Consider the following 27,613-nt stretch of genomic DNA (forward strand, 5'->3'; position numbering starts at 1 on the left):
CTATAGCTTTTTTCTGATTTTCACTAAGGTCCATTTTCCACCAAACAGGGTTTGTATAAGGAAGCTTAGTTGCAACTGGTGGAACTGGCCTAAATGATTACAGCAAACACATATAACCTCTTCATGGGGCTAAAAGCCATTGCAAAGTTATTTGTAGTGCACGTATGCAAATCAACTTCAGTTTGAGATAGTCTGGGAGAAGTTTGAGGGGGATTTCCCTGCTTTATGTAATCTGTTGTTGCCTCTTAGCTTCCTTTATTCACATGGCCAGGATGCATAAGCATGACACTGCTGGTAATTTCTCAAACTCAATCTGAAAGCACAGACAGTGTGATCGGTGATCTACAGCAGTCTTGCAGCTTTTGGTAAATCCTCAGATGCTGGCTCAAAGATATCTGGAGTAAGGAAGGCCTGAAAGAGCAGTGGGGGGAATAACACAGGTGGCAAGGGTTTCACTTACTGATATACTTTGAACGTGGTCAGCAGCCAGGAAGATCTATGTGCTGCCCCTCAGATATAATTCGGGCCTACACAGAGTTATATATGTGCGGGACCTTATATATGTGCTGGACCTTGCACATAATGGGTGATGTCAGGTCAGTATCTGATCAGTGTGGGGCAGTTATGACACACCTGTGATCAGACTGCAAGCATATTGCTCTGGCTGCCTTCCCTGGTCATTCCCCTGGGGACGAGAGGAACTAAACTTGCCTTACCATGTGCTCAGGTGGATCTAGTCCCAGTAATTCTCACTGAAATGAGAGGTTGGACAGGCAGAAACTTCAGGGCAGGCAGGAGAAACCACCTGCCTGCTAGAAGCCTGTGGAGTGCTCTGTGCTACTAAGGCCAGACTACTTTATGCCATCCAGAGGGACCTCGACACACTTGTGAGGTGGGCTGATGCCAACCTCATGAAGTTTAACCATGCCAAGTGCAAGGTCCTACACCTGGGTCGGAGCAATCCCAGGCACAGCTACAGGTTGGGCAGAGAAGAGATTCAGAGCAGCCCTGCGGAGAAGGACTTGGGGGTGTTGGTTGATGAGCAAATGAACATGAGCCGGCTTCAGTGTGCGCTCACAGCCCAGAAAGCCAACCATATCCTGGGCTGCAACAAAAGGAGCGTGACCAGCAGGTCGAAGGAGGTGATCCTGCCCCTCTACTCTGCTCTTGTGAGACCTCAGCTGGAGTATTGTGTGCAGTTCTGGTGTCCTCAACATAAAAAGGACATGGAACTGTTGGAACAAGTCCAGAGGAGGGCCACGAGGATGATCAGGGGACTGGAACACCTCCCGTATGAAGACAGGCTGAGGAAGTTGGGGCTGTTCAGCCTGGAGAAGAGAAGGCTGCGTGGAGACCTCATAGCAGCCTTCCAGTATCTGAAGGGGACCTATAGGGATGCTGGAGAGGGACTCTTCATTAGGGACTGTAGTGATAGGACAAGGGGTAACCCGTTCAAACTTAAACAGGGGAAGTTTAGATGGGATATAAGGAGGAAGTTCTTTACTGTAAGGGTGGTGAGGCACTGGAATGGGTTGCCCAGGGAGGTTGTGAATGCTCCATCCCTGGCAGTGTTCAAGACCAGGTTGGACGAAACCTTGGGTGAGATGGTTTAGTGTGAGGTGTCCCTGCCCATGGCAGGGGGGTTGGAACTAGATGATCTTAAGGTCCTTTCCAACCCTAACTACTCTATGATTCTATGATTCTACTTCTGGAAGCCAGGTGAGCCTGTTCAGTGCTCGATCTCTCTCTTACGCAGTGCATCCTGTTGTACAGATCGTGGTGTGGTTGTTCCAGATTGGAAGATTTATAATTCAGCAACTATCCAGATTCTGAGAAACACACCAAAAACCACAGCTAAGGGAAATATGACAGGTGAAGCAAGCATGGTGGCACTGAGGAGGAAGGAAATCTCCCTGCAATGCACTGATAAGAATGTGCTAGATATAAACTGTGTTCAATCTGGACAATCTGCAACTGGGAAAACACATGCTTGCTGAAGGAAATTCAGCTTGGAGGCCCTAGGGACTGGATCAGTCTTTTAAAATGCTTTGTTGGTTTTATTTATCACTACTTAATTAGGATGCCTAACCAACACATCAGAAAGATAGGAACTGTTAAATATTCAACAAGCTGACCCTTCAGTTACAGTATGACAATGCTGAATAAAGTTCATGGAAAGCTTGTTCTTCCTAAGGACTCCAACAAAGCCAAGGGGAACTGACTGGGCCAAAAAGAAAAAGAAGAGTTAAAAAATAAAAGTAGGGCACTGTTGTGGAGACCTGGTTAAAAATCCAAGTCTTGCCATGCATGCATTGAATGATCCTGGGCAAGTTGTTTCCTGCCCTTGTGCTTCATCTTTTCCCATCTGTAAAAAGAGTACAACGATGTTGCCCTTCCTTGTAAATTGCTGAGATGAATGGCTAGAAAAGCAGTAATACATTATTAATTAGTTATTATTATTTCTGAGGATGAAAAAGCAAAGAGAAGAAGCCACCACGAATCTTTCAGGGTTTTCTTGACCCTCATGAAAAATAGCACCATGTAACGCGGATTTCACACAACAGAACATTTTGGTGAGCTGCCTTTAAGAAGAAATAGTGGGTACACAATTAGAAGAAAGTTAAAAGCAGGCAGACACTCAGGAAAATGCTCCAGATGGTAGAACGAGTTAGGCTGAAGAGCAGGCTCCCACAGGAAGTGGTGAAACCCCCATTGTTTGAGACATTTGAAACGGAATTCTTCAAAGTGCAGGTATATATAATACAAGGAACCGCTGTGTGCTGCCTCGAAAGGCAATGGTGCTGGGAGGACCTGTGAGAGTCACACCTGCCAGTTCTACAATTTTAAGATGATTCTTGCTGCTCTGACTCTGAAGAACTGTAGACTCTTTTTATCAATATAGCATCTGAGAAACATCTGCCGGGGAGCAACTACATTGTGTTTTTGTAGGAGATAGACTCAGCAACCCTTAACAGATCTTTCTCATTCTTACTTCTGAACTTGGTACGTCCAAGAGGGGAAAAAAGGCCCCTTTTCTCTGCTTAAGAATTATAGTGTGCATTCTACAGACAGACTGTTTATTTCCTGTAATACAATCTAATGAAAAACTGGGTGGCTTGATTTTTACAAGCAATGGTTTGCAGAAGAAATACCATGATTTTAATGGGAACCAAATGAGTGGTCATTATGTAAACAGAATTATGAGACACAGAACTGACGTTGAAATGTTAAATGCTCTGGGTCAAACTCACCAAAATGGGAACTGGCAGCAGCATGCTGGAACATTGGGGTTTCTCCACACTCAAATACTACTGCAAACATTTTCTGCCACTGCTAATGCTGGTTTAGCTTCTCTGGAGGTAGCTGTGGAGGGAGTCTGACTGCTTCTGTTGTTACTGGCATCTAAAATCTTAAGACCTTCTCTGAAACCCAAATTTAGAGCTTTGGGCCATTTTATTGATACAACCTGGTTTACTGGTTGGAGCAGGTAGAGAAAGAAAAGGTTTTAAAAGGAGCTTAGAATCAGAGTTTCAATACCTTCATTTCCTCTTGGTTGCATAGTTGCTGATATACTAAAAAAAATGTGAATTGTTTCAAATGGCGTATGTGCACCAGTGACCCTGTCTTATTTATTCACTTGGCCATAGGGTGCTCCTGATCCCCTCTGGCAGGAGCACTGAGGCCAGGAGCGGTGAGGCTGTGCACCGCAGCAGCCTCATCTGCTGCCTCTGCACAGGCTGGCAGTGCCTGCACACTGCCCCCGTCCCTGACCAGCCACACAGCAATTTCCTCAGGAATGAATCATGAACAAAAAACCAAACAAGAGCTATTTAAGAAGTTTTCTTCTCCTTCCCTGCAACTGTCCTGTCCAGTATCATATTCCTGACAGTTTATTCTTCAAGAATTTAGTCATCTAAGGTTTCAGTGACTCATGTGATGAACCTTCTACCCATTTCCTGGAAAGAGTCCTGCATGGTCCTCTACACCTCCCTGCCATTTTCCTCGAGGGTCTCATTTTTGCTACATTTTCATATCATTCAGATTTCCTCCATTTTTGGGGTGGAGGCAGGAGGCAAAAATATCTTGAGTGCACCCACGTTTGCAGTGTAACAACTGGAAAGCAGCGTGGCAAAAGAAACATCTGGAAAACAAAGATGGGCACTGAACCAGAGAGTCTTTTCTGGAAGTAGCTGCCTCTCGGGCTGAACGCTGGTTAGAAGAAAAGCCACTGCTGTAGGAAGAGCTGCGTGGTACAATATAGTAATGAATTTACTAGGCTGTACCCTGTAAAATGAAAATGAAAAAGAGTTGAGAGCTTTCTCAGATGACTGCCTGGGTGGGTGTGACTCACCCTGGGCAAATGCCACTGGTGACAAGTACCCTGACACAAACTATTGAATGAATTGGGCTGGATGTGACCCAAAATAACCATTTTACATACTTGGGCCAATCTGAAAGACACTTCTATGCAGAAAACAACTGCTTCCTTTTCCTGATTAAAAAGAAAGTTCAAACGCTGCTCACAGGCAGCTTGAAGGATACCTCAGCAAACTCTGATCTAAGTGGGGTTGTGCTATGCCTACAGCAGACAGTTGCCTGGACATCAGCAGTGCCCAGACCATACTGAAGCACTACCTGTGCATATTTATGTTACAGTTAAAATGGGGGCTGTCTAGTGTTATTCTTCAAATACGTAGAAATGTTTGTGAGTGTGAGCCCATCAACATAATTGCAGGAGTGTGAAACAGCTTAGCAACAGTGCCAGTGAATGCTTATAGACCTGTGCCTCCCATGCCTAAGTCAGCAGACTAAGCATCCTGGCTTATGCTAACTTTCAGTAGGCCTAGTTAAGGAATTTGCAGATCTGTCTGCTGGAGACAGGGCCGACATATCCAGCATTCTTAGAGGATGATTTCAGTGCTCAGTTATACCAGTATAACTGTCATGTACTCTGTTACGACACTCACACACATGCACACGTACACATATACATGTCAGTATATCTATACTGACATGCACCACAACCCTGTTCCCTTTAAAGGGATATGGTGTCAGGTCAAAGTTGACCAAACATTCTTCTTATTAAAAACAAAAAACAAAAAAACCCCAACTTCTACAAACCCTGATTCCAACAGAAAAGTTTCCAGGATTTATTTTAAGAAGGGAACATTCCCCTGCAGTGCTCACCGCAACCCAAACATTGCAGCCCTGTGCAAAAGCATGAGAATCGGGGAGGAAACCGAAGAATCTATTTTCACTGCTCCAGAGGAGAAATAAAAAAGTAAACAAACAGCAAAAGCAGTGACAAATAAGTTTTATTTTAGTGGTGGCTGCAGTGTTATCTATAGTACGGCTAAGGAGAGGAGACTTAAAGTATGCATGCTTTTCTAGTGATTTCTACAAGATGTGCAACTAAGTGTGAGATAGGGACTCTTGGGAGCCATCTACACTTCAAGGAAAAGATTTAATTTTCTTTGGTTGATCCTTCCTGCTCCTCACACCTTGCCATTCACATTTGAGAAACAGAACGACAAATTAGAACAAATTGCCTCGCTGTTCTCAAAGCCTGAAAATAATCCGAAGCTTGGGCAAGCTATTCAAGGAACAAATTCCTTGTTTGTGGGAGAACTCTTAAGAGCTTGAAAGTAAAGGGAAGAGTCTTTTCTCTAAATACCTGGAGCCCTCTATTCTACAGAAAGGGGAATGTGCCATCAGTACTACTGTTTATTGTCAAAATTTGCTAAAAGCAGCAAGCATCAGAAGCTAAAAAAGGGCATATGGAGACATAAAGAATACTGAAGAAGCACATACTTTCCTGCTGCAACTACTGACTGCATGCACACACAACAGGTCCTTGGGCTGAAATGTCTGTGTACTGAAGAGAGAGGAAAAGAAGTCAGTGAAGCCTGCCCAAAAGGGACTGTAAGACCGATCCTGTGGCAGATCACTGATTTCACCAGAAAGATTTTGGAAGCCATAAACAGGAAATGGTTAAGTAAAAGCAGGTGGAGCATGCTGACTGCAGGAACAACGCAGGAAATAGCTGAGCGTCTGAATGGATGCAAAAAAAATGCTCTTCTGCTCCGTCCTTGGCAATCACAATACATTCACTCCTCCTCCTCGTCCTCCTTCACTGCCCTTATCTCCCCAAGCTACAAAGTCTCGCAGTCTGCAAACACCTTTTGTTTGTGTAATCTGCTCTCCTTGAACCAGCAGGGGAGAGCTGGCACGTTCTGCTTGGGAGGCAACGGACAAGAGGGATTCACCTCCTGTGCAAAGGATGAGTCAGAAACACCCAGCAATAACCACTGCCTGTCAGGGGCTCTAGGTCTGAGAAGCAAGAACAGCATTGCTCACTACTTCCTCAGGTGGTGCAGTCCCAAGTGTATTTAGCAAAAGTCAGAAAAACATTATTCCTATTGCCCCTTTCATTCTAGAGGGCTCCCAAAGCACTTAGTCGTAGGAATCATTCTCCATCTCTACTGAAACACAGTCCCTTCTGGGGCAGAGCACTGCAGCTGTTTAACAGCTCATAGCAACATCACACAAGCAGATGGAAAAGAAAGCGAAATGTGTAAGAAGTGTTCTTTCCACTTTCCTTATAACCCTTCCTTTCTCTCCTCTTTGTCCGCAGCAATTTGTGCCAATTCCAGACAACTCCAGATGTGTGTCTTTCCCACCAGTATCTGCAGAGACTTGGCTCTGGAGACCGGGATCTGCTTGCCAACATACTGCCTCTGGGTGCATTCAGTCCCAAGGGTCAAGTTTCCAATGCCACACTCATCCCTGGCTGTGCTGCCAGACATGCTGCAGGATGGAGGGCAGACGTACTGGTAAGGAACAATTCTGCTTTCTTCTAGATGAGTATAGTGTTGATGTAAAATCATTTAACATAGACAAGACACTCTTGCCTTAAAGCACATGAAACAGTCACATTAAAGTCCTAAGGAAAGTTAAGAAAGGAACACACAGATTAGTTTGAATTATTTTGACTTTGCCTACATTTTAAGTATTAGATGGTGAAGCTGTGTTGGCAAACTCTACTCTTAGGTATTTCTCTTCCTCTCCTAGATTTAAGTAATAAAAAAAAAAACCACACACAAAAAAAAAATCCCAAACAAACCCAACCCTTTTTTTTTTCTTATATTCTGATAAGAGAAAACGCTAATGGCAAACGGGCTTCTATGGAGTTACAACTGCACAAACAAAAAGTTTTTTTTTCTGGTAGAGAAATCTTGCAAAGAAATCTTACTCTTTTTTCCACATTGTTACTTTGGCAAAACTACCAGGTGTTACTGGGAGTTCAAACTTACACTGCCTTTTCTACATCTTTTAAAGCAGAGAGTTAGTATATGCAACCTAACACATTTAAAGTTCAAATTCTTAAATCCTGGTCTACACAGGGCCTTTGGAAGTAAGGTTCAAACTCACCCTGCCCAATCTCCAATATTCCACACTTTTGCCCAGACCATACCTTCCCAGGGGTGTCCTGAGAACAGTCGTGACTGGAGTCCCCCACCCCACACCGCTGCTCCCATGGGAGGAGGGAGAGGGCATAGCCAGAGTACAGGTTGGTTTGGCATCTTCTGCAAGCACCACCACACTCATCTAAGATGCCATGGGGCATAAGTGAACAGAGAGGATGTATCCTATCAGCTTCAGGTGAATGGCAGAACAGCTTCAGGGAGTTAAACCTTGTCACTGACCTTTAGGAAAAAAAATAGTGTGCAATTCATATGAATCTAAGAAACTGAGAGAAAATAATCAGAATGAGCTGAGCAAAAATAAACAGGTGTCTTTTTCCTGCTCCTTTCACAGTTTCTGCTTCCTAGTACCCTCACCCACAACCCACTTTTTTTTTTTTTGCACTTAAGTTGTTGAGAAAAATGGCAGGAATGAGGTTCCTGGTAATAATTACAGTTTGCTGAGAAAATCACAGCCTGCAGCAGTAATTCCTTTAGTGCTAGAGACAGATGCTGCTGAGGTCTAATCACAGTCTTCCCACTAACCAGGCCCTGAGTTTAATCTGTCATCAGCTGAGAGGCCACTGGCTCCCACCGCACGTGTGAACCCAAGCTGCTTGGCTTGTTCCTCTCCCCTCATCCAGAGCCAGGCAGTGCCAGAGGGAGGGTATGTTTCCATGCACTCCTTGCCCTCAGCTACAGCGATACTACAACTTCAATGTGCTGCTTATCTCCCCTCCATGCCTAGGATCAGGGCCACTCAAAGCCTCTCTGGAAAGGGCTCAAGTGGTTGTTTTCAACTTACAATGCCGCATAGTGACTGCAGTTCAAAAATACAATTTAAACTGATTTAAGTTGAAGGAGAGGCTTAATGAGAATGGCCTGTAGCTAATTCCTCCTTCCAGAACGCATGGTATTTTCTACTTATTAAGAGGACAAAGCTGCACTCAGTGAGGGATCATATAACATCCATATGTTAACAACAATGACAAAACCCAAGAGTATGAGTGCGGATGAGCACAGAAGTAGGAGGAAGATGGAATAGCAGAACTGGGTATATTAAAAAAAGAGCTGGGAGAAAACACACATGTAAGGAGAGACTGAACATATCTACGTGTTACAGCTGCCATTGCCATCGAATGTTTTGTATCTGACATTCAAAGAGCATAAGGCCATCTTTGAACTCTGTGCCAGTGAAAGAAGCTCAAAAAACATCAGACCTCACTGGCTCAGCAAAGCCCCTGTGCATGCAAAAGTCACCATGCTACTGGATTAACATCTTTAGATTGGATTATGGTAATAGCAGGAAACTGGCTGAAGAAGTTTATTTCAAAGGCATGTTACTGTAGCATGAGTGACCCGGTGAGAATTGGGAAAGTCCTTAAGTTGGTACCCACTTTACACCATTTGTAGAGTTAACAGGTGCCCTGAACTAGGAGGGGAGATGCTAGGCTTGGAAGAGTAGACTAAACAGCTGTGTTTTGCATAAGTAGCTCTTAAGAAAAGCGTAAGGGAACAGAGTAGGTCATCATTTTTGGTCAGAGGCAAAAGCATATTAAACTAGATGACTTTCTGTAGAAGCCTGTGGACAACTCAATTTCTTGATGTTCAGCTTTTTCCAAATCTGCAAATGGCAGTGGGGCACACATGATAATACTCACCAGATCTTTGCAGTAAAGGTGTGCACAGCAGCTTCTCAGCCACTGACAGACTGAGGGGAACAGAAAGTATAGTACAGTGTCTCAGTGAGAGGGAAGGAGTGACTCATACAGGAAGAAAAACAAAGCAAAGATGAACTTTGAGCATAAGAGAAGAGGCAGACTGCTGGCCGTAAATCAGTTTTCTTGCACTCAGAAGGGTAGGTATTATGGTGAGAGGAGTTGTACTTGACAGTAATGGAAGTCCAAGGAAGTTTGATTAAGATTAAGTAGCAGCCACAGGCCAACACAGAAAAGAGGCTTTAAGGCAAAAATCAAAGACAGGAAATGACTAAGTAGGTCAGAAGCTGTGGGTAGTGAGCTGGACAGATTAAATGTGACTTGGAGCAAGTAAGTTAGCTCTGCTAATGACAAGTGATAACACAGTGTCACCAAGTTTAAAAAATCTGACTCTGAAATCATTTTCAAGGCTTTGCTAGCAAATCAGAGATTGCTGAGTTCTAACAGCATCTACACCAGAACAGATACTGTATGCTTTAACTGAAGATTGGGTTTACAGCCACTTTTTGACCCTGCCAAGCTTCCTATAAATAGTGTGCTGTTTTGTCTGAACAGGATTTCTTTTTAAAGAGCCAGGAAAAATGAACTGACTAATAGAAACTGTGAGACTCTAAGAAGGGCCACTGCTGCAGGTTGAAAAGACAGATGCTATGGAGAAACTTCTTTCCACTCCTAAATTCAATAAGTCTTTGATTCAACAGCTTTGTTCACATCCAGGGCAGCCGGAAGAGAACAGTCACCTTGTATTTTTGTACCTGATGAGAAAACCCCAGATTGTATGTGTGCACTGGGACAGTTCAATGTGTGTCTACTGCAACTTCAAAGAGGCTTACAATGCTCTTTCAGATGCAGGGTGTGAGGAAGGGTGAGAACTGCTAAGGCTAGCTCCATCCTCATTAAATCTTTGCCCTCCCTGGAGCAAGCATGCAAGTGGAGAGAATAGAAGATATGCATGAGCAACTGAGCATCTGTGATCTCATGACCTTTGACTGTTGTATTATGGGAAATGTATTCTCTGGTTGCTATGCTTTTCTAATTCATTTGTATTTTCCTTCAGTGACTCCCTTGTATTTTCTATGGTGCTCCTGTGTAATGGTTTCAAGGAACCACAGATATCTCCAAGTTAAGCATGCATACAATAGCTATAATTAAATGTTTGTGAGTATCCCACAGTAATGCAAGGGAAAGGGAAAGCAAACAATTTTGTACTCACTTGTACCTATCCTTTCTGAGCCCTGGCCTGGGTGGAGGCATCTGCACCACTGCCCTTTAAGTCCATTTCTAACCCTTTGTGAATGAAGGCCATTGGGTTCTGCTGCCCTGCATGTAAGCTCTTCAGGTATTTCACTCCCATTAAAAAAAGCTACAGATCACCTGTGAGAGGTAACTCTGAAACCTTATAGGCTAGGCTAGAAGAAATAACAAATCAATTAGGGTAGACATTTTTTACTCCACTTTGAAAAATGGAAAATAAGGTTAAGGTTAAAAATACTCTCAACCATTTCTTAAAATACATTGAGATGCTACAGGGAGAACAGCACAAAAGCGAAGTTTTGATCTTCAATATTCTGAAGTTAATCTTTTCTGTTCTCTGTGCCATTGGCACAATCTCAGTCTTGGTGCTACCTATTTATTACTTTTAAAAATGGGGATCTTTGCTTCTTTTACAAGTAGTTAAGTACACCATTTAAATGTAAAGAAGAAACCTGAAGAAGATTTTTGTTTTCATTTCAGACATTTAAAATACATGAGGGAAATGAAATTTGGAAGGGGAACTTTCATCATGCAAAGATGGAGGAATAAGAAACAGGATGCAAAGGTCGTCAGTTCTTTAAGTCAAACACAAGACAGCACAGAAAATAGTTTATTTAGAGGAAGAATCTTTCTCTTTCTTGTATGACATGGCAGAGTTAGCAGTATCTGCAAGGATAACCATAAGGCCTAATAGTTGCCAATCCATCCAATACTTCCCAGTGACTCCCAGAGATAACATACATCAGAAAAGAATAACTGTAGGACTGGAAAGAAAAAATGAAGGCCAGTTTGATGAAAGAATAAAGAAACCATGCTTCTAACTTTGATCTTGGCTATTTCCCTGTGCTGAGACCAGAAGCATTGCCAGTTTTTAGTCTTACATGCTGGATTTGGGCAGAGGTTGCGCTGAGCAGGGGCCTCGCTTTGCTGGAGCTTGAGCTCCAGTGACTTTCAGGAGGGAACAGAAAGCATGGGTTGTTTCCCTCACATAGCTAGGCACAAACGACAGCAGGGTTGTCTGAAAAGACTGAGAACTGCTGATACTAGTAACAGGAAATGGCAGCTGTGAAGGAGAGTAGGAGTGGGATGAAAAGCAGCCTTACAAAGCGAAGGAGGAAAGGACAAGGCCGTGGAAGATCTAAAATTGGGAGCAGCTAACATGCTGACAGAGACTTCTTTCCTCAAGGGCCTGATCCTGACCACATCTGGGCCAACATAAAACCTCCTACAGGGATTTTTGAGATACTTGTAATGAGTACTACTTGTCCCTCTCTTAATCTGCTGTCTGCATTTCCACTACATCTTCACATGATGGTTCTTAAAAATACACCTCGTTTTGGTGACAGCTGAGAGTCACAGAGGTGTGTGAAGAAGAGCTTGCATCTACATTTCACCCTTCTCCATCTCTGCCACGTCTGCCTGATGCATGGACTCCAGCTCATCAGTTTGGATGGTTCGCTACAGTGGCTGTGGCAAGGATGCAGCGCAACGGTGCACAGAGGGCAAACAGCCCGGGCTTTTTCAGGTTTCCTCTTCTGATTATGGGGAGGTTCTATTTTTGTTCTTTGTTTTTTTAAATTATTTACTCAAGCTATCCTGAGGGTTCTCCTCCATGTAAATGAGAACTGGCATATACTCATGTTTGTAAGCTCAACAGCTCCATCAGTTTCATTTTTATTCATTGTCTCAGACTATTCTGAATGTCATTTATATTCTTTTGCTTAGGACTATTTGTATCTCACCTGTCAGTCTTCTAAATGAAATGACTAGCATAGTGGCCATCTTCGTTGCTTCTCTTTCTCCAAGTAAATTGCAGTTGTGAAACCATGGCATCAAAACCCAAGTTACCCTTTTGCTTCCCATCCTGTCTGGTACTCCATGAACTATTTCTGTCCTCCTCTAGTAGTGACAGCTGATTTGTATTACCAAGGCTAAGGACAGGGAAACTGATGCCCAAATTTCTCCCAGGATGAGGTTTTATGGATGACAGTTAGTTAACTATTTTCACTATACAGGTACCAAAAATACCCAGCCCATCTCTGTGGCATTTAAAGCCCATGGGGATGATGATGCAGTAACATTCGGCCTTCGGCCACCGTAAGTACATTTAGACTTCTCTGGCTTTTCATGTTCCACTTCCCTTTAATAAGTCCTAACTTCTTTTATTCTCCAAATACATAAGGGACTTGAAGCTAAAGCTCAAAGTTCAGTGCAATCCCTTAACCCTGTGACGTAACCAGTGCAATTTACTATTACATGTCCATGTTCCAACCCTCTCTCAGCCCCCCTTTTTCTGCTTCCTTGGGATAAGGAGGGAAAGTGAGAAAACAGTGATTAGTGATTTCTTTACAACTTGTTTTACTAACTAGTTCTAAAGTGTGTGTGGGGCGTTATTTGCTTGTTTGTTTTTAAAAAAATGTCCCATCCCTGACAGAAAAGCAGCTGCAAGCATAGTGGAGCTATCTGTGCAACTGCAACTGCAATGTTCATGCTGCCTGTCACCCTGTTGAGTCCCCAAATAGACTAGGAAATAAGAAGACAGAAAGGTTGAAAAATGAGAGTGTAAATGCTCTGTAGGGAGCTGGGAAGACAGCAAAGTCATGACACTGGAAAGGAGAATGTCAAAAGTTAATCCCAGGCGTAATACCTTGGAGGCCAGACGCATGTTGTAAGAGGAGTTGTTCATCTAACATGAACAACATATTTATGTTTTGTTCTCCCTCAGTGAACTTTAAGGTAGGCCTTAGCCAGTATATTCTGCATTCTCTGTGAACGCCTTGCATGGCCTGTTGTTGCCTTTCTAAGTTTCTTATTCAATAGTTTTTTCCCTGTTTTTAAATGCTTGCTGGAGTCTTAACAGGAGGAGTTTTTAACCTAACAATAAAACACCTGCATTTTATTAAGACCTGGGAATTAAGTTCCACCTCCCTCAATTTTACTGAAGCGTTGCCATTAGTCAGGTTAACCCTTTCATAGTCAGTTTTGCTCTGAAAGTGAAGTTGTATCTCTGCTATATGTAGCCCAATTCCAGAGTCCTACACAGTATGTGGAGGAAAGGAAAACCAGCTCTAAGAAAGATCCAAACAGCTCTGTCCAGTGTGGATTGGCAAGAGGTGCAGCACCCCTAAACCAGAACAGCAAAATCTACACCCTCTCTAGCACAGCATTCCTGCATCAACATGTCCACTGGCAACATGAAATTTAAAACTATAATGTTCTTACCAGCCACTGTTGTTTTAAGAGTGAGATTTCTAAGTTGTACCATAGAAACTTCATTCAACTAAACAGGAAAATTTATTATTCTCCTTGATCCTTCCCTTTTACCATTCCATTTTCTTATATGAGAAGTGGAGCAGCACCATATGGTAATTTTTGTGTCTGGACCTCTGTGTGTGTTATTGTCCCTAAATTGGAGAAAAGGCAGCATGCGGTCATGAAATAACTGCCAAATACAGGCAGCAGTTTAGTAGAAGGGCTGGTACGTTCATCTGTCAATGTACTAAACAACTGTCCTGTTCCCTACTTAATTTACCTTTTTTATAAGCAATTATTTGCTTATAGTCCTCTTCATGCACATCACAGAAGCATTGCACATCACAGAGCAACAACTGCTAGCTATTTTACCAAATATGATCAGTTCACTGAAGACAAGAGAGACTAACTTAATGTTCCCAGCCAGTGATTCAGGATCTGTACACCATGAGTCCTCCGATTCCAACTCTGTTGCTACCTATGTGCTTATGGACACGTAACTTTAGATCTTTATGACTCAGCTTCCCATCTATGCAAGAGATAAATTCTTCACAGCCAACAGATGAATCAAGAGGTCATAGACTTCTGAGGTTATTCTGGCTTAGTCATTCACCTCAGGACTTCAGTGGCACACCTAAACAGGGATAATTGTACTAATAGGCATCAGATCTGTGTGAAGAGAACAGGTACGTCAAAGGTTTGAGGTTTGGAGACACTCAGATACCATTTCTACAGAGCCATACAAATTCCTAGGATAACGAGGTAGGTAAACAGAGAAATACCAATTGCTACACAAACACTTGTCAGGTATAATTCATTCTTTCAGTGGTTACTATTTATTACACAGCCTGATGTATTAGATACTAGTGCAATTTATATTAATACAGCCCTACAACACTAGTATAGGAAATATTATCATATACTGTGGTACTCATAAAACGAAACGTGCAAAGTTTATGTTGTTCTTGTAAACAAATAATTTCTATTCATTCATACATACCAGTATATGAATTTAAAAGTATGCAGATATCAATAATCATTAGAAATGGCCTTTATAATCCCACATCATGACTATTGCTGTTGCACAAAATGCCATATGATGTGGAGATCCAGTAGACTAGGACACATAGAAGCGAAAGTCATCTGGTGAGAGTAGCAGACAGTCCCTACGACCTAGTGCTAGCTCTGACCACAAACCACGGAGCGTACACTTGTGTGCCTCTTGAGGAGCACACCTGGCCTCACCTGACATTTGGAAAGACAAAGGATGAACATAATTTATAAAGATAATCTGGAGCAGAATTTTTCATACTTGAGTCATGACTCACAAGATTCTTACTTTTCATTCAATGTAAATATGCATAAACAATCATTCTGCATTACTTTAAAAAAAATACATGTAAACAGCTTTTCAAAGTCTCTCTTAAAACAAATTAGGGTAAATCTCATGTTGTTTGAGTTTACACCTTTTAACTAGCTTTAGGAAGCTGTGATTTACATTGCTGTGTAAATCACATCTGCTCATAAGCTGTTGTTTGAAAACATTGCACATCTGTGGTATCAAGTGTGTGCAAATTAGAGAATTATATGACATTACCAGCTTCTATTATATGACATTTTTATTATATGACATTACCATGCAAATGTAAGCTTCATTTTTTGTGCAATAGTTGAAGTCATATTATTATATAGCATAAACAACAATCATCTACTCTCTACTTAGGCAGCGATTCAATCAGGGATTTGCAATCCCTTTGCAATCATTTTCACAGAGCCATATAGTCAGGTACCCCAGTCAGGAACGTAAGTTACAAACTGTTATGTGCCCTGAAGCATGCTTAAGGCCATTCTTTATAGGTGGCCTGGTCACCACACTCATTACTTTGCGTAAATAAAAGGTGGGGGGTTGTATTTTGGAGTTGTGTTTGTTGATGAAAGAGGTTTTTTTTTTTTTGCAGCAATCTGCAAAAACAGAGGTTTTTCAGCTTTACTTTCATCATGTATCTGTGGCTTCCTTTTGAAGTTGGTACCAGACTGACCAGAGCCAGCATCTTACAATCCCAGATCTAGAAGCAGGGAGGTGGTATAGTCAATCACTCACGTGGTCTCTTCCAACATTACAACAGGGATTCTTCCCTATGACAGGTTTGCTGTATTTTTATTCAGCTGGGTGTCTCACGAGAGAGTATCACTAAGATTTTCCTTCTTATACTTCATAGTCTTTCTCCTATTTTCACCTCTTTATATACAAGTTCTTTTAAAATGTATTAATAAAAAGTTCTGCTTTAAATTACCAGTATTTTTTTTCCAGTCTTCACTGTATTTTCCTTTAGACAAATACTTCTACAAAGCTTTCATCAGAAGACCAACCATTATTTATAATCACCATTAATGAACCCTGACAAAACAATTATGCAGAAGCTATTACCATCTTTACTTTTTATAATAAATTGCAGATAAATTAATACATGACTCCATCAAGGTTGTGCAGTGAATTAATGGTAGCAGCAGGAAGTGTAGCCTAGAAACTTTGACACCCACACTCCTGCTGAAATTATATGCCCTGAAAACACCGGCAGTGTCTCAGACCCACTCTGCACTACCAACATTCCTCTCACATGACTGAAGTGTTTTTAGGCTATGAAAATTAAAGAAAAGGAAAAATAATGTAAATCAATGTCTGATTCTACATTGCTTCCCCCTCTGAGGCTAAAAGATTTTTTTTTCTTGTTTTAATTTTTCCTTACAGTAGATATTGGCAGGCTGAAAGTTGAAATAAAATAGGAAAAAATAACAAGAATATTTTGAGTGATTACTCAACTGGGGTCCTTTGTGACAGGAAATGCAGCTGCGTGACTAATGGACCTGACTTTCTCTTGGCTTCCTTCCCCCTTCAAAGATCTTGTTTACTGCCCCAGCCAATTTTATTTTTTTTTTAAATTGCTAGAAGCTAGCAATTTTCCAGGAAAAAAAAAAAAAAATCTTTGCAAGAAGCAAAGGCAGTAAATCTTACAAAGATCAAGGGCTGCAGAGCTCCCCCCCATCTATTCCTTTTAGCCTTCCAGGCCCTTGAGTCACGTCATACCTTCCCCCACTCTGCTCCGAACATGTGTCTAGCAGATCTTTCTGCTTTGGTGAGGGGAGGGAGTATGTGAATCACATTTACAGCATCTAGCCCTGGAATTCATAAAGGAAGGACTAATTCCATTAAGGAAATCCAGGGGCCTCCTAAGCCTCTTGCATTTTGTCTTTTTTTATTATTTTTCCTTGCTGTCTGTTTTTTTAACAGCAGTTGTGTGCCCATACTCCATAATGACATGGCTGTTAAGTGTGAGCTATTGAGATTTGACACAGCATAGTCACATTAGTAAGGGGCCATGGAGCTTTAAATGTTGTTTGCATTTGCCTGCTTTGTAAGTCTGCTTTGTTGAGCTTCCTAGGTAACAGCAGATAGGCCAGAACTTGAACCTCGCCTGAACTGGAAGAGAACAGAAACCAAGATTCATGGCAGGTCCTTGTCTTTACAATTCAGTGCAATGAAACCTTGAGTCCCCTCTCGGAAAAGGGGGGGGGTTGGGCATATGCTTGGATAGAGTCCCTAAACAAGCAGGGTCTTTCCATCCTTTGGAAGGTGTCAACAGGAGATACATACCCTGAAGGACAGTGGTACTGAGCCCTGAGGAGGGGCATAGTGGGCTGATGGAGGTGTCTGAGACGTGAAGGGCCCTCAAGACTACGTCCTCTATAAAGCAAACATGACATTTACTGGCCCAAAGGCGGAGACTGGTGCAGGAGCATGAGTGATGTCAGCAGCTGTGCCATCACCAGCCAGGGGAAACAGGTAAAACTCAGGACTAATAGTGGTGGGTTTATTCCTGCAAGGGGCTTACAAACTCAGCCAGACAGGTAAACAATAACCTCAAAAATCATAATCTAAGAGAAGTGGGGAGCCATTCTGCAGCCAGGCCCTTCTCTTTGGAAGGCTGGGGGGTCAAGCCACTGAAAAAGGGTTTGAGAGCTGCTCGACATCTACAATGCTGGCATGGTTCCCCGTGCCCTGTAGCAGAGGCTAAAAAAGGAGGTGAATATATTCATTACCATAAACTGCACAGAGTAACCCTCAGAATGGGTATGCTAAAAAAAGAGATGAAACCTTTGCTTATGAGTAGACCTAAAAGAATTGAATACATGTGTATGGAGGGATCATTTTCCACTACCTACAAGAGGAAAAATCTCTGGGGAAGTGGCTGATGCCAAATATTTTCTTATGCTTCATGTGTCAGCAGGGTCTGGCAGAAACCCTTAGAAAACAGAGCACGCATTTTGTGCAAATTGAGAATCACAATTTCTGGTGATTTGGATTGCTTCACCAAACTTGAGACGTTTCTCCAAAAATACAGCAGATGTCTGATGATGTACCAAGTTTTCAGCATTTACACAGATCAGATGATGTTAGATCAGCAGAAAAAAAAAATAATAACAGAATAACATAGTAAAAGGCTTCCGAACTGTCCTGAAAAAAAAACCAAACCCTAAGCTGGGCTAGACAAAAACGTTAACTTCTCACAACAGCTATACAGTGCTGGGGAGACACATTGCCATAGCAAAGATCACAAAGGAGCTGGACTGGTGCTGAAGTGGTGGGCAGAAGAACTCAGTGGAATGGGAGCTCTGTGCGCATATTACCTGGCTGCATGACCTGCCAGCCCCAGGGCACTGCTATAAAAAGATAGGCAGCAGACTTTGACTATAAAACTTAACAATTCCAGAGACTGAAGAAGGTTCTTAAAGAGGATGTGGCTCTGTTGTATCTTAACACTACACATGAGACAGAGCTGTTCCCAGAATCATCTTGCAGCTATACAGTCAAAACTGGAGTTCAGTAAATTCTGTGCAATGAATGCTGACAAAAGCTGAGTGTCAGTGCATTCAGTTAGAGAGGAAGGATTTGGTGTTTGTCCATGAATGCAGAAAGTTCCCTACCTTTTTGTTTGTTCTTTTTTTTTTTCCTTTTCTGTAATGAGAAGCCTGCATTAGAAAACTGACCATGACCCACTTACTGCAATAGCCAAAATGGCCTGGCAAAGCCCCCTCACCTCATGAACACCGCGGTTTGGGATTTTTTGGTCAGTTATGAATTTAGGATTTGAAGACTGGGAGGGATTTGATGGGTTCAAACTTAATCCCTAGAGCTTCTGATGAAAAAGCAATGATGCGAAGTCCAGAGCTAGATTTTGTATGTGATGATTTGCTTAAAAATTTTGCTTATCATGGGATAAGACCCAGGAGAAAGTCTACGAGCCTATCACAGAGAATATTCTTGTTGCTGACTTCAGGGGAAGTATGAATAGTATATCCTGGCTAGGAAAAATGGTATAAACTTTCTTGTTATTTCTACTCCCCTGAGGTAAGTTTACTTGAGGTAGTACAGCTGAACAGGTGACAGGGTATATCAAGCTTATCATTACTACACATCCAGTACCTGCTAAGGTAAACAAGGTCTGACAGTGCAGCAGGAATAAGTGTAAGATGTCTTCAGTAAAATAAGATTTAGCTCTACCATTCTAATCAACAAGTTGTTAGGAAATAATGCCAAAACAGATTGGTTGCTACTCAGAAAAAGTGTGAAATTGGGATGTGATCTGTTTTTACACCTGTTATTTCAAGGTGGAACCCACAAATGAAGTAAGTGAACTACTGAAATTTGCTTGACAAAAAAAATGAAATAGAATAATTTTAATGCTTGCAGTCTTTCAACTCCCTGCCATCTTCAAGGGTGTCATCAGAATTATGGGGGTCTTGAAGAAGACTAATGAAGAAGACTAATGTCAAGACACAGAAACCTCAGAATAACATGACCTGCCACCCCAGCGAATGTGGTTGTGATGTTCCAGAGACATAAGCAACACTGCCCCGTTCTCAGGATTCATTGAGCACAGTTTATGTGATGCTGGTTCTGATCATTTGCAATTGCATATTAGCACAACCTCCCTGAATTTTGTCTTGGAAAGCTCAGTGACTTTAGGATGTCTGGCATTAAGAACTGCCCTTTCCAGTATGAGAATCTGAATGAGGTGCTGCACAGTTCTCATTTTATTATGAACAGCTGGATGAGAACAGATGCATAATAAAGCATATCTTTCAAAAGCAGCCTAAGCACTGGATGCACAATGCATTTCAGCCCAAAGGTGGCTGCATTTGAGCCACAGAGAAGGAATCCATTTATAAAGAAGCCTCTCAAGCACTTTGGGATGAAAACACCATACAGAATCTGCTTAATTCACTCATGTGACAAACTCTCATTTCATATTGTTTTCCTGGTTTTGCTATGCCAGTCACACTGCAATTCCAAATGTCCTTGCTCTGTGCTGGAACAGCAGTTCACCACATTCAATAAAGCCAGCAGAATAAAAAACTTGTGATGGAAATAGTTGTTGTGTGTGCAGCCTGCCCATGCTCAGAGACTGCTCATGTTCCATTTCTCTCTGTCTCGTTAACAAATGGCTACCAGTAATCTCATGTCATTACTGTGATTTTGAATTCTGGGTGTACTTTGCTCACCAGTAGCATGTCCTAGGCTCTGTGTTCTGTTGCATGATGGTTGCCTTGCATTCAGGCTCCTGGCTGCCTTGGTTGTTTTGACCTTGTTCCGTTCCAAAGAAGCCCTGCAATTCTTCCATTCTCTGCTGTTAAAAGAGAGCTCTTCTCTTGCAGATTTTATATTAATTAACTAAATTGTACATGGTAGTTTCATGAGCTAACCTCCCTTAGGGCTTTTTGCAGTTACAGAGTGGAGGAAGAAGAACATTTACACAGCAAGTAACAACTTTGCAAACAAGTAACAACTTTGCAAATAAAAGTGAAGGGAATTGCCCACCAAAGTTTTCATAGGTAACTCTCCCTGTCCCTGTTCTCAGATCAGCTCTGTCTGTGACAGCTCCCCTTTCCCACTATGTATAGTACAGAACACTCACATTCATAAAGTATCAGCAGGCATGAAAAGCACACCCACGCAAGTGTTAGGTGCCCAAGGTCATTCATTTCCCACTCTGCAGCAATGATTCAGTTTGGTGATGGCATTGTGACCTTGAGGCAGGAGGACTGGGATACTCCTTGAGGAGCAAGGACTCACAATGAGGGCAAGGTACATCATCATACAGTGCTCTGCATCTAGGAGGTCTGTGGGAAGCTGGGGAGCCTCAACGGCTGCTGCAGCCAAAACTGGAGTCTGAGCTTTGCTGGAGGTGTGGGCTTGTCACATGCTCTGTCCTTCATCTGTCCACTTGAAAGTCATGCTTAGCCTACACATTATAGCTGCTTGGAGAGACAGCGGTTCCCTTCAACACACTAGCTCTCAGGTAGCTAGTAGAACTGAGATTACTGCAGTGGTTTGGAGAAGAAGGAAATTATCGCCAGGCTGGATAAAATCTTAAGGTTGATGCAGGCAGAGCTCCTGCCAGATGAAGCATTTGCACCTGGAAATCCACAGGGCAGAAGATTGGCGCTGGAGCATTTGTGTTGCCATCAGCAGGGCAGCAGCTCGCCTGCACGTACTCAGACTCCCAGGAGGCCAGGGCTCCAGGCTCCTCAAGGAGGTCATTTTTTTATATAGTAAAGCAAACAGTTTAGCTAATCAAGGATTTTTTTTTCCTTTTCTTTTCTGAGGCTCTTGGCACCCAGCCCTGTTACTTGCAATCTTTAATTTGTACTGTGGCTTCCTTTTCCCTGCTGCCGTCTCACTCACTCCAATTTTCCCACACACTTATTTCCTAACTCTACCTCTTACAGAGGTCTTCATTTATTTCAGACCCAAATTTATCTCAATCTTGCACAAAGCTGCTGTTACCTCATCATTTATTCCTGTGACTGTCATCAGAAATTCATGAGCTTAGAAAGTTTGTGAAAAAAAAAAAAGTGCTGTTTTTTGTGTCGTAGAAAATAGGTGGTGATAACTCACGTTCTTACAGAGTCACTTTATTCATATGTGCTTGTGGAAATTGACTGCGGATTCACTTAGACCTTCTTTTTGGTTATATAGCTGCCTGGGCATCAAGTTCAGGCTTTTAACTGTGTTTTTTTAAAGGATCTGTGTATGTCTTTTGTAGGGGTGGGCTACAAGCTACACACACTACTCAGAAGCTGGCCATGAAAACGCCTCTTATCATACAGCTTTCACTATCAGGGAGCAGATTCTGACGAAACAAAGTCACATTTTGCCAGATTCTCCTTCCCACTTCCATGCTGCTAAGAAAAAAATGGAAGAGAGAAAGGCATTTTTTCTGGTGAGCACAGCTACACAGTCCATAGTACTTACTCCGTGTAATACGTGTAGAGAAACCAATGAAGGCAACATGCAAATAAACATCTCAACTAAAACCACAGCAAAATCCCAGTGAAAATATACAGGTACCTAGTCACCACTTGTCAACACTGCAGAGGTTGGCTTGCTCAAAGGCTGATGATAAGAACATGGGTGGGAAGTGACCCACCTGGTCATCAGGTTCTGCCTCATGAAATCACCTTTAAATGGTCTTTTCTGAAAAGCTGCACAGAACACGAAGTGTTCCTTCAGTCTACACTCATTGTAGGAGCCACAAAACACCACTATCCTGTAACAAATGCACAGCCTCCACTGCACATGTAGATCCACCTGATCTCATTTCATTTCAGGTAAATACTTCTCCTCCTTCCCCGTGGTTATTTCTAAGTCCGTTTCTACAAAACTCCTCTGCCTCTGAATGGAGCTCAAGTTGGCAGGGTAGCACTTTCCAAACCACAAAGCAAGCTGTGAACAGCTAACAAAGCCTGACACACATTCCACGTATTTTCATATGAGGAACTATTCCTCATAGCCACTTTCATGCAGGCCCAGGAGGGTTTTAACTAATTGCAGTGAGAAGGGAGCTAAAAGCATGGTGACACACTGAGCTAGCAGGCAGTGGGTGGCCCGTGTGCAAGCCTTCTGCAAGGCGGCAGATCATAGCCCAGGTCCAGCACACAGGACACAACAGGCTGCCACAAAAAAATCCCTCAGAAAGAACAGAAGTGGATTTAACAGGATGAACAGAACCTTAGGAAACGGATCCTGCCAAGACGTGTGCTGCACATGCTCTGTGAGGCAGTCAGTTCACTACTTCCCATTAATTTCAGAATCCACCAGTGAAGCAAACACAGCTCTTTATAGGGTGGGAGATGTTTTAAAAGAACAGTTAGTGCAGATTCAACTGCTATAAAGCTGCGCAGCTCTAGTAAATACCAGGGGGTGTTGCTGATTTATACCAGCTGAGAAGTTGGCTAATACTCTTTTGGAGTCACCACCTCTACCATTCATAATTGCCAGCAGAAATGTTGGGAAGGGCAAGAAGAAATGAAAAATGGAGCACATTCATGTGAAAAAGCTTCGATGTGAAACAAATGTCTGCTCACTGCACAAAAGCTGAAATAATACAGCCGTTATTGGAACTGTGCTACAATAGAAAAGCTGGATGAGTCAACCAGCAGTGCATCTAATCTCCACTGGCTGCCTTTCTGGTCCCCAAGCTCCCCATCTATTTTTATCTCTTCTTTTTTTAATATACTTTTTGGTTTACAAGCAATAAATCTACAGCTCTTTGGTCCCCTGTGTGCACTCTTGCCGGCAGGTCACTCAGCATGTAGGATGTTACCCAGACGGTTTTGGCTATTAGGCCACAGAACATGGAGGCTAGGTTACAGATTCAAAAGAATGTGGCCCAGACAGCACAGCAGATGCTACTGAGAGCACGTGGCGCAACAGGTTTTCTGGACTGAAGGCAAGTAGGCACCACACAGGAACTGTTTGGTGTGCTCCACAGATGGCCAGAGACTAGGCGTGAAAGTTACCGAGCTCGGGGGCCCCTAACACAAGAGGGATGCAGACCTATTTGAGCGAGTCCAGAGGGCCATGACCATGATCAGAGGACTGGAGCACCTTTCCTATTGAGGCAGGCTGAGAGAGTTGGGCTTGTTCAGCCTGGAGAAGAGAAGGCTGCGTGGAGACCTTGTAACAGTCTTCTGATATGTAAATGGGGCCTACAGGAAACCTATAAAGGGACTTCTTACAAGGGCATGTAGTGACAGGACAAGGGGGAATGGCTTTAAGATGACATAGGGGAGATTTAGAATAGACATTAGGAAAAAATTCTTTGCCGCGAGGGTGGTGAGGCACTGGCACAGGTTGTCCAGAGAAGCTGTGGATGCCCCATCCCTGGCAGTGCTCAAGGCCAGGTTGGACAGGGCTTGGAAAAACCTGGTCTAGTGTGAGGTGTCCCGGTCAATGGCAGGGGGCTGGACTAGATAGTCTTTAAGACCCCTTCCAACCCAAACCGTTCTATCATTTTATGAAGTGGGGTAAGGGCTGCAGTTGCAAGACTGGGGGATAACTGAGAGAGCCCAGTCATGCCATTGCCATTTGCTGGAATTCAGCAAAACATGCCTGACTGATAGATGTGCATCAGAGCAGGTGTCTGAGGAACTCTGGGATAGGCTTGTTTCCAAATGTGCAGTAACACACAGTTGTGGGCCAATGCTCTGTCCAAGCTCCATGCTGCAGAGTATGACACATGCAGAGGGAGTAATGTCCGATGAGCCTACTGGTCATGCAATAACTAGTGGAAGAGCTAACACTAAAATGGTACTGGCAGTCAGAATCTGCTACTGTGCCTATACAAAAGCAATGTCATTCCTTTTCTCCATGGGCAGGGAAATTTTTAGTTAAGCTAAATGTATCTGGTTCACCTTAGGACCTTACATGTTACCCATTACAGACTGCAATATGTGGAAGTTGAGAAAAAGACAACCCGGATTTAAGAATCACTGGGCAGGTGATGGGAATGGCTTTCATGGTGCAAGGCTTCACCACTGTTTGCTGGCTGGGTGTGGTAGTGCTCTCTTGAGAAAAGTGTGGGTGAAATTTCAGACTCACAGTACTCCTGCTTCGTTTTTCTCTGGTAACCAAATTAAGATCCTAGCAATGGAGCCATTATTTTTCTAATTTCTCTCTGTTCTCTTTAATGGTTTCATCACAAACACACACAACTAGTCACCTCGCGCTCATACATGCTGGGAAACATCTGTTAATTGAATATTAAGATAGCCAGAGTGCTGTAATGGATAGAAACTACTGGGATATGATGCTAGCCCACAGCCTTCCCTTTCATCCCAAGAGTACGTGCTTCAGGGAGTAAGGGAGAAGAGTATATGAGTTTAATTTCAGACATTCACTTTTTAGGTGCCCCTGAGGGATGTACCCATTTCCTATATAAGGTTTGGTCTGTTTGCAATTAAGCTCTCTTCTTTGCATATTTCCGGATAGATTAAAAATAGCAAAATCAGCTTATTCTTGGACTTCTGGAGATAAACAAAGCCGTTGCTTCCAGGGGTTTTAAAGCACTGATCGGGCTTACAGATCTTGAAGGCAGAATCTGTCCATGAATTTTTTTATGCTGGATAAACAAGAATTTCCAAAGATAAGAGGAAAGGCAGGGCACGTTTCTAAACACTGGAGACCTTCTAAAGCAACTAACTCTCACAGCCTTCATTTTTAAATAAAACTAAACATTGATAAGAAGTTGAATGCTCATTACACAGAAATCTCAAGACCACTTCAAACTTGTCCCACCCTTCTCACAACCTATGGATCAGTTCCAAAGCTAAGGCTTACTAAGCTCCCATCACAATTCTCCTCTTACTCGTCTGTTGGGATTATCATCATCAATCCATATAATCCAAAATGTAAAGCTGTTTTTTGTGATGCAGCCATCCATTCTCAAGGACCTTAACAGAAACAATGCATTTGTAATGGTGCCTAAATTGCTATCAGATGGGAATGATTCCCATACACCCCTAACAGCCTGAGCTTGGGGATACGATAGAGATCTGCACCTGATCATTTCTTCCCTGCTGTTGAGGTTTCTACTAATTTGCAGAAATTACCTGGAGCAGGGGCCATTTTCCAAAGGAGTGCCTGATCACTACATTGTTAATGTAAGTCTCCCGACAGTGTTTTTGCTGTTTTCATTTATCTTTAGCAGAATGCTTAGAAGTCAGTGGACCCTGATGGATCCATGGACGATGGGATAAAAATAACTGATATAGCGGTTTTAATGTTATTCACATTCTCTTATGCTGAAAGCAGAACAGTGATTTAACCAAATATAACAAAAATTATTAGTTAGTATTCCCAAACTCCAGAAAACCTTTAAAACTACATTCAGCTCAGCAGTGGAAAGAATTCCCACTAGCTCCTTAGGGATTATGCTAATTTCTTCTGGATCTCAATTTTCCTAGTAGGCTAGATTAAGGACTCAGATCAGCACTGAACTCTTAATCTTGAAAATTCAACCATGGCATACATGCAATTCATAATTTCTAATTCTGGTTGTGTTTGAGATTCCTTATCCAAAAATCCAATAATCTGATTACTTAACTATACAGAATCTTCATGCACTTTTAGTGCTTTTTACTTTGAGAACAGACATGGGTAAAAACCCTGGGGTTTTTTGTAGTCCTAATTTTCAGCCAGTTTAGCTCCCTGAACTATGCTATTTCAGAGTCAGATACTACTGTTTGTGTTGAGGAAACACAGGAGCATGGCTGGGCAATAGCAGCCCTGATTTAGGTTGGCTGGAATGGATGTGGATCTGTGCTCTACCTACAACTACCTGCGGGCAATGTTTGTTAAAAAACATATGGGGATGACTTACAGAAAGCTGTTTTGAGCATCAGTTCTTTAAAGACTCAATTTCCAAAGCGGAAGTTCCAGACCAGTAATCACTACAAGTCATTGTGAAATTCGTATTTATGGATATTTTTAGAGCCTCAGGTAAGGGGTTGACTGATGAAAGATTTGACAGTCTGGCAGAATAAATTGCATGGAGATTCTGGCAGACTTTTAGGACTAGAAACAAGGACTAGGCTCCAGAAGATTCAGGAGAGAGTGCGGACTGGGAACCAGCTTGACAGAACACAAGGACTGGAATAAAAGCTGCAAGTTGGGACCAGTGTGCATTAATAGTAGAGCTGAAGAACCCCAGACTTCTAGAAGAGTGAGACTACCTAGGTCTGAGATGAACTGGTGGAATTACACTGTGAATGCTGCATAGAGCCTGTCCACACAATGCCTGGCTCTTACATGCCTGCTGGCCCTCTTTTTCAGAGTGCTGCATTGCCCCAACAAAAATGTAGAATGCTGATGATTCAGGAAGGAGAGAAGATTACATCACCACAATATCCATGCAAATAAGTGGACACATTTACTGTTGAGTAGTACATCCCCTGGAAAATCTACAGGGACAACAGTAGAGGGGAGGAAAAATATACAGTTAAGCAAGATACAAATGCAGGGACGCACACCACCAGGCTGCATTTTGTCCCTCTGCTGTGAAGAACACTATAATGGCATGAGAAAGACCGGTGACCCATTTCATATTGCCTGTGATGGCAGGAGGATTCTTCCCCACTATGTTTGATTCCTAGGGCTGTACAAGGAGCAGCACTCAATGCCATAAATGTTACAGATGCAAGCAGCTTTGAAGAAGTCAATAGGACTGTTCAGCAGGGCTCTTTGTAAGAGCTCAAAACCAGCCCCTTATTTTGGTAGAGAAGCATAGTAACAAGTCCTGCTGCTGCAGCAATACATACACTACTGCTGAGGACCTGATAAAGGATACATTGTGCAATAAGAGTTGTAAACAGATATCGAAAAATAAGAATGAGGACTTTTGTAAAAGCAGGACAAAAAAGTGTGAAGTTTGGTTTGTTTTTTTTTTAATATTCTTTGAACTGAAAGTGCTCTTGCTTCTCTTTGGCTCTCAGCAATGTGACGGACATGGGAATCTTTCTGGCACCATGGTCTCTGAAGAGTCAGCTCTCTGAGCTCCAAAATCTGCTCCTGCACATTTACAGGGC

General features: G+C 42.6%; 2 protein-coding genes and 1 long non-coding RNA gene across 7 annotated transcripts in view; 2 read left to right on the forward strand and 1 right to left on the reverse strand.

Annotated features, from left to right (window-relative positions):
- Positions 1-27,613, reverse strand: part of RAD51B (RAD51 paralog B) — a 457,006-nt gene that overhangs the window by 32,968 nt on the left and 396,425 nt on the right. The window lies entirely within an intron of this gene.
- On the forward strand, positions 5,031-20,471 carry LOC133274285 (uncharacterized). 2 transcript variants are annotated; one of them, XM_061463288.1, is made up of 3 exons: positions 5,031-6,368; positions 6,635-6,833; positions 19,463-20,471. In XM_061463288.1, exons 1-3 carry the CDS (start codon positions 5,836-5,838, stop codon positions 19,511-19,513), a joined length of 783 nt encoding a protein of 260 aa, XP_061319272.1. In that variant the 5' UTR covers positions 5,031-5,835; the 3' UTR covers positions 19,514-20,471. The 2 variants fall into 2 exon arrangements, with proteins under 2 accessions (XP_061319272.1, XP_061319273.1); XM_061463289.1 differs by having other exon boundaries at positions 5,031-6,328.
- Positions 20,761-27,472, forward strand: LOC133274288 (uncharacterized). The gene is made up of 3 exons (XR_009745097.1): positions 20,761-21,282; positions 22,232-22,357; positions 26,862-27,472. It is a non-coding gene; the product is annotated as an uncharacterized LOC133274288 (long non-coding RNA).

The sequence above is a fragment of the Pezoporus flaviventris genome, unplaced genomic scaffold, assembly GCF_033815535.1.
Source record: "Pezoporus flaviventris isolate CSIRO_AGI_PZ_B2104156 unplaced genomic scaffold, CSIRO_AGI_Pfla_v1 ptg000036l, whole genome shotgun sequence".
Lineage (NCBI taxonomy): Eukaryota > Metazoa > Chordata > Aves > Psittaciformes > Psittacidae > Pezoporus > Pezoporus flaviventris.

Bases quoted from the DNA above. Each gene is read 5' to 3' on its own strand.
- LOC133274285 (XM_061463288.1), top strand. From the start codon at position 5,836: ATGCACACACAACAGGTCCTTGGGCTGAAATGTCTGTGTACTGAAGAG. The intron at 6,369-6,634 runs GTGGTGCAGTCC...CTTTGTCCGCAG, and splicing joins ATTGCTCACTACTTCCTCAG to CAATTTGTGCCAATTCCAGA. The intron at 6,834-19,462 runs GTAAGGAACAAT...GCCATCTTCAAG, and splicing joins GATGGAGGGCAGACGTACTG to GGTGTCATCAGAATTATGGG.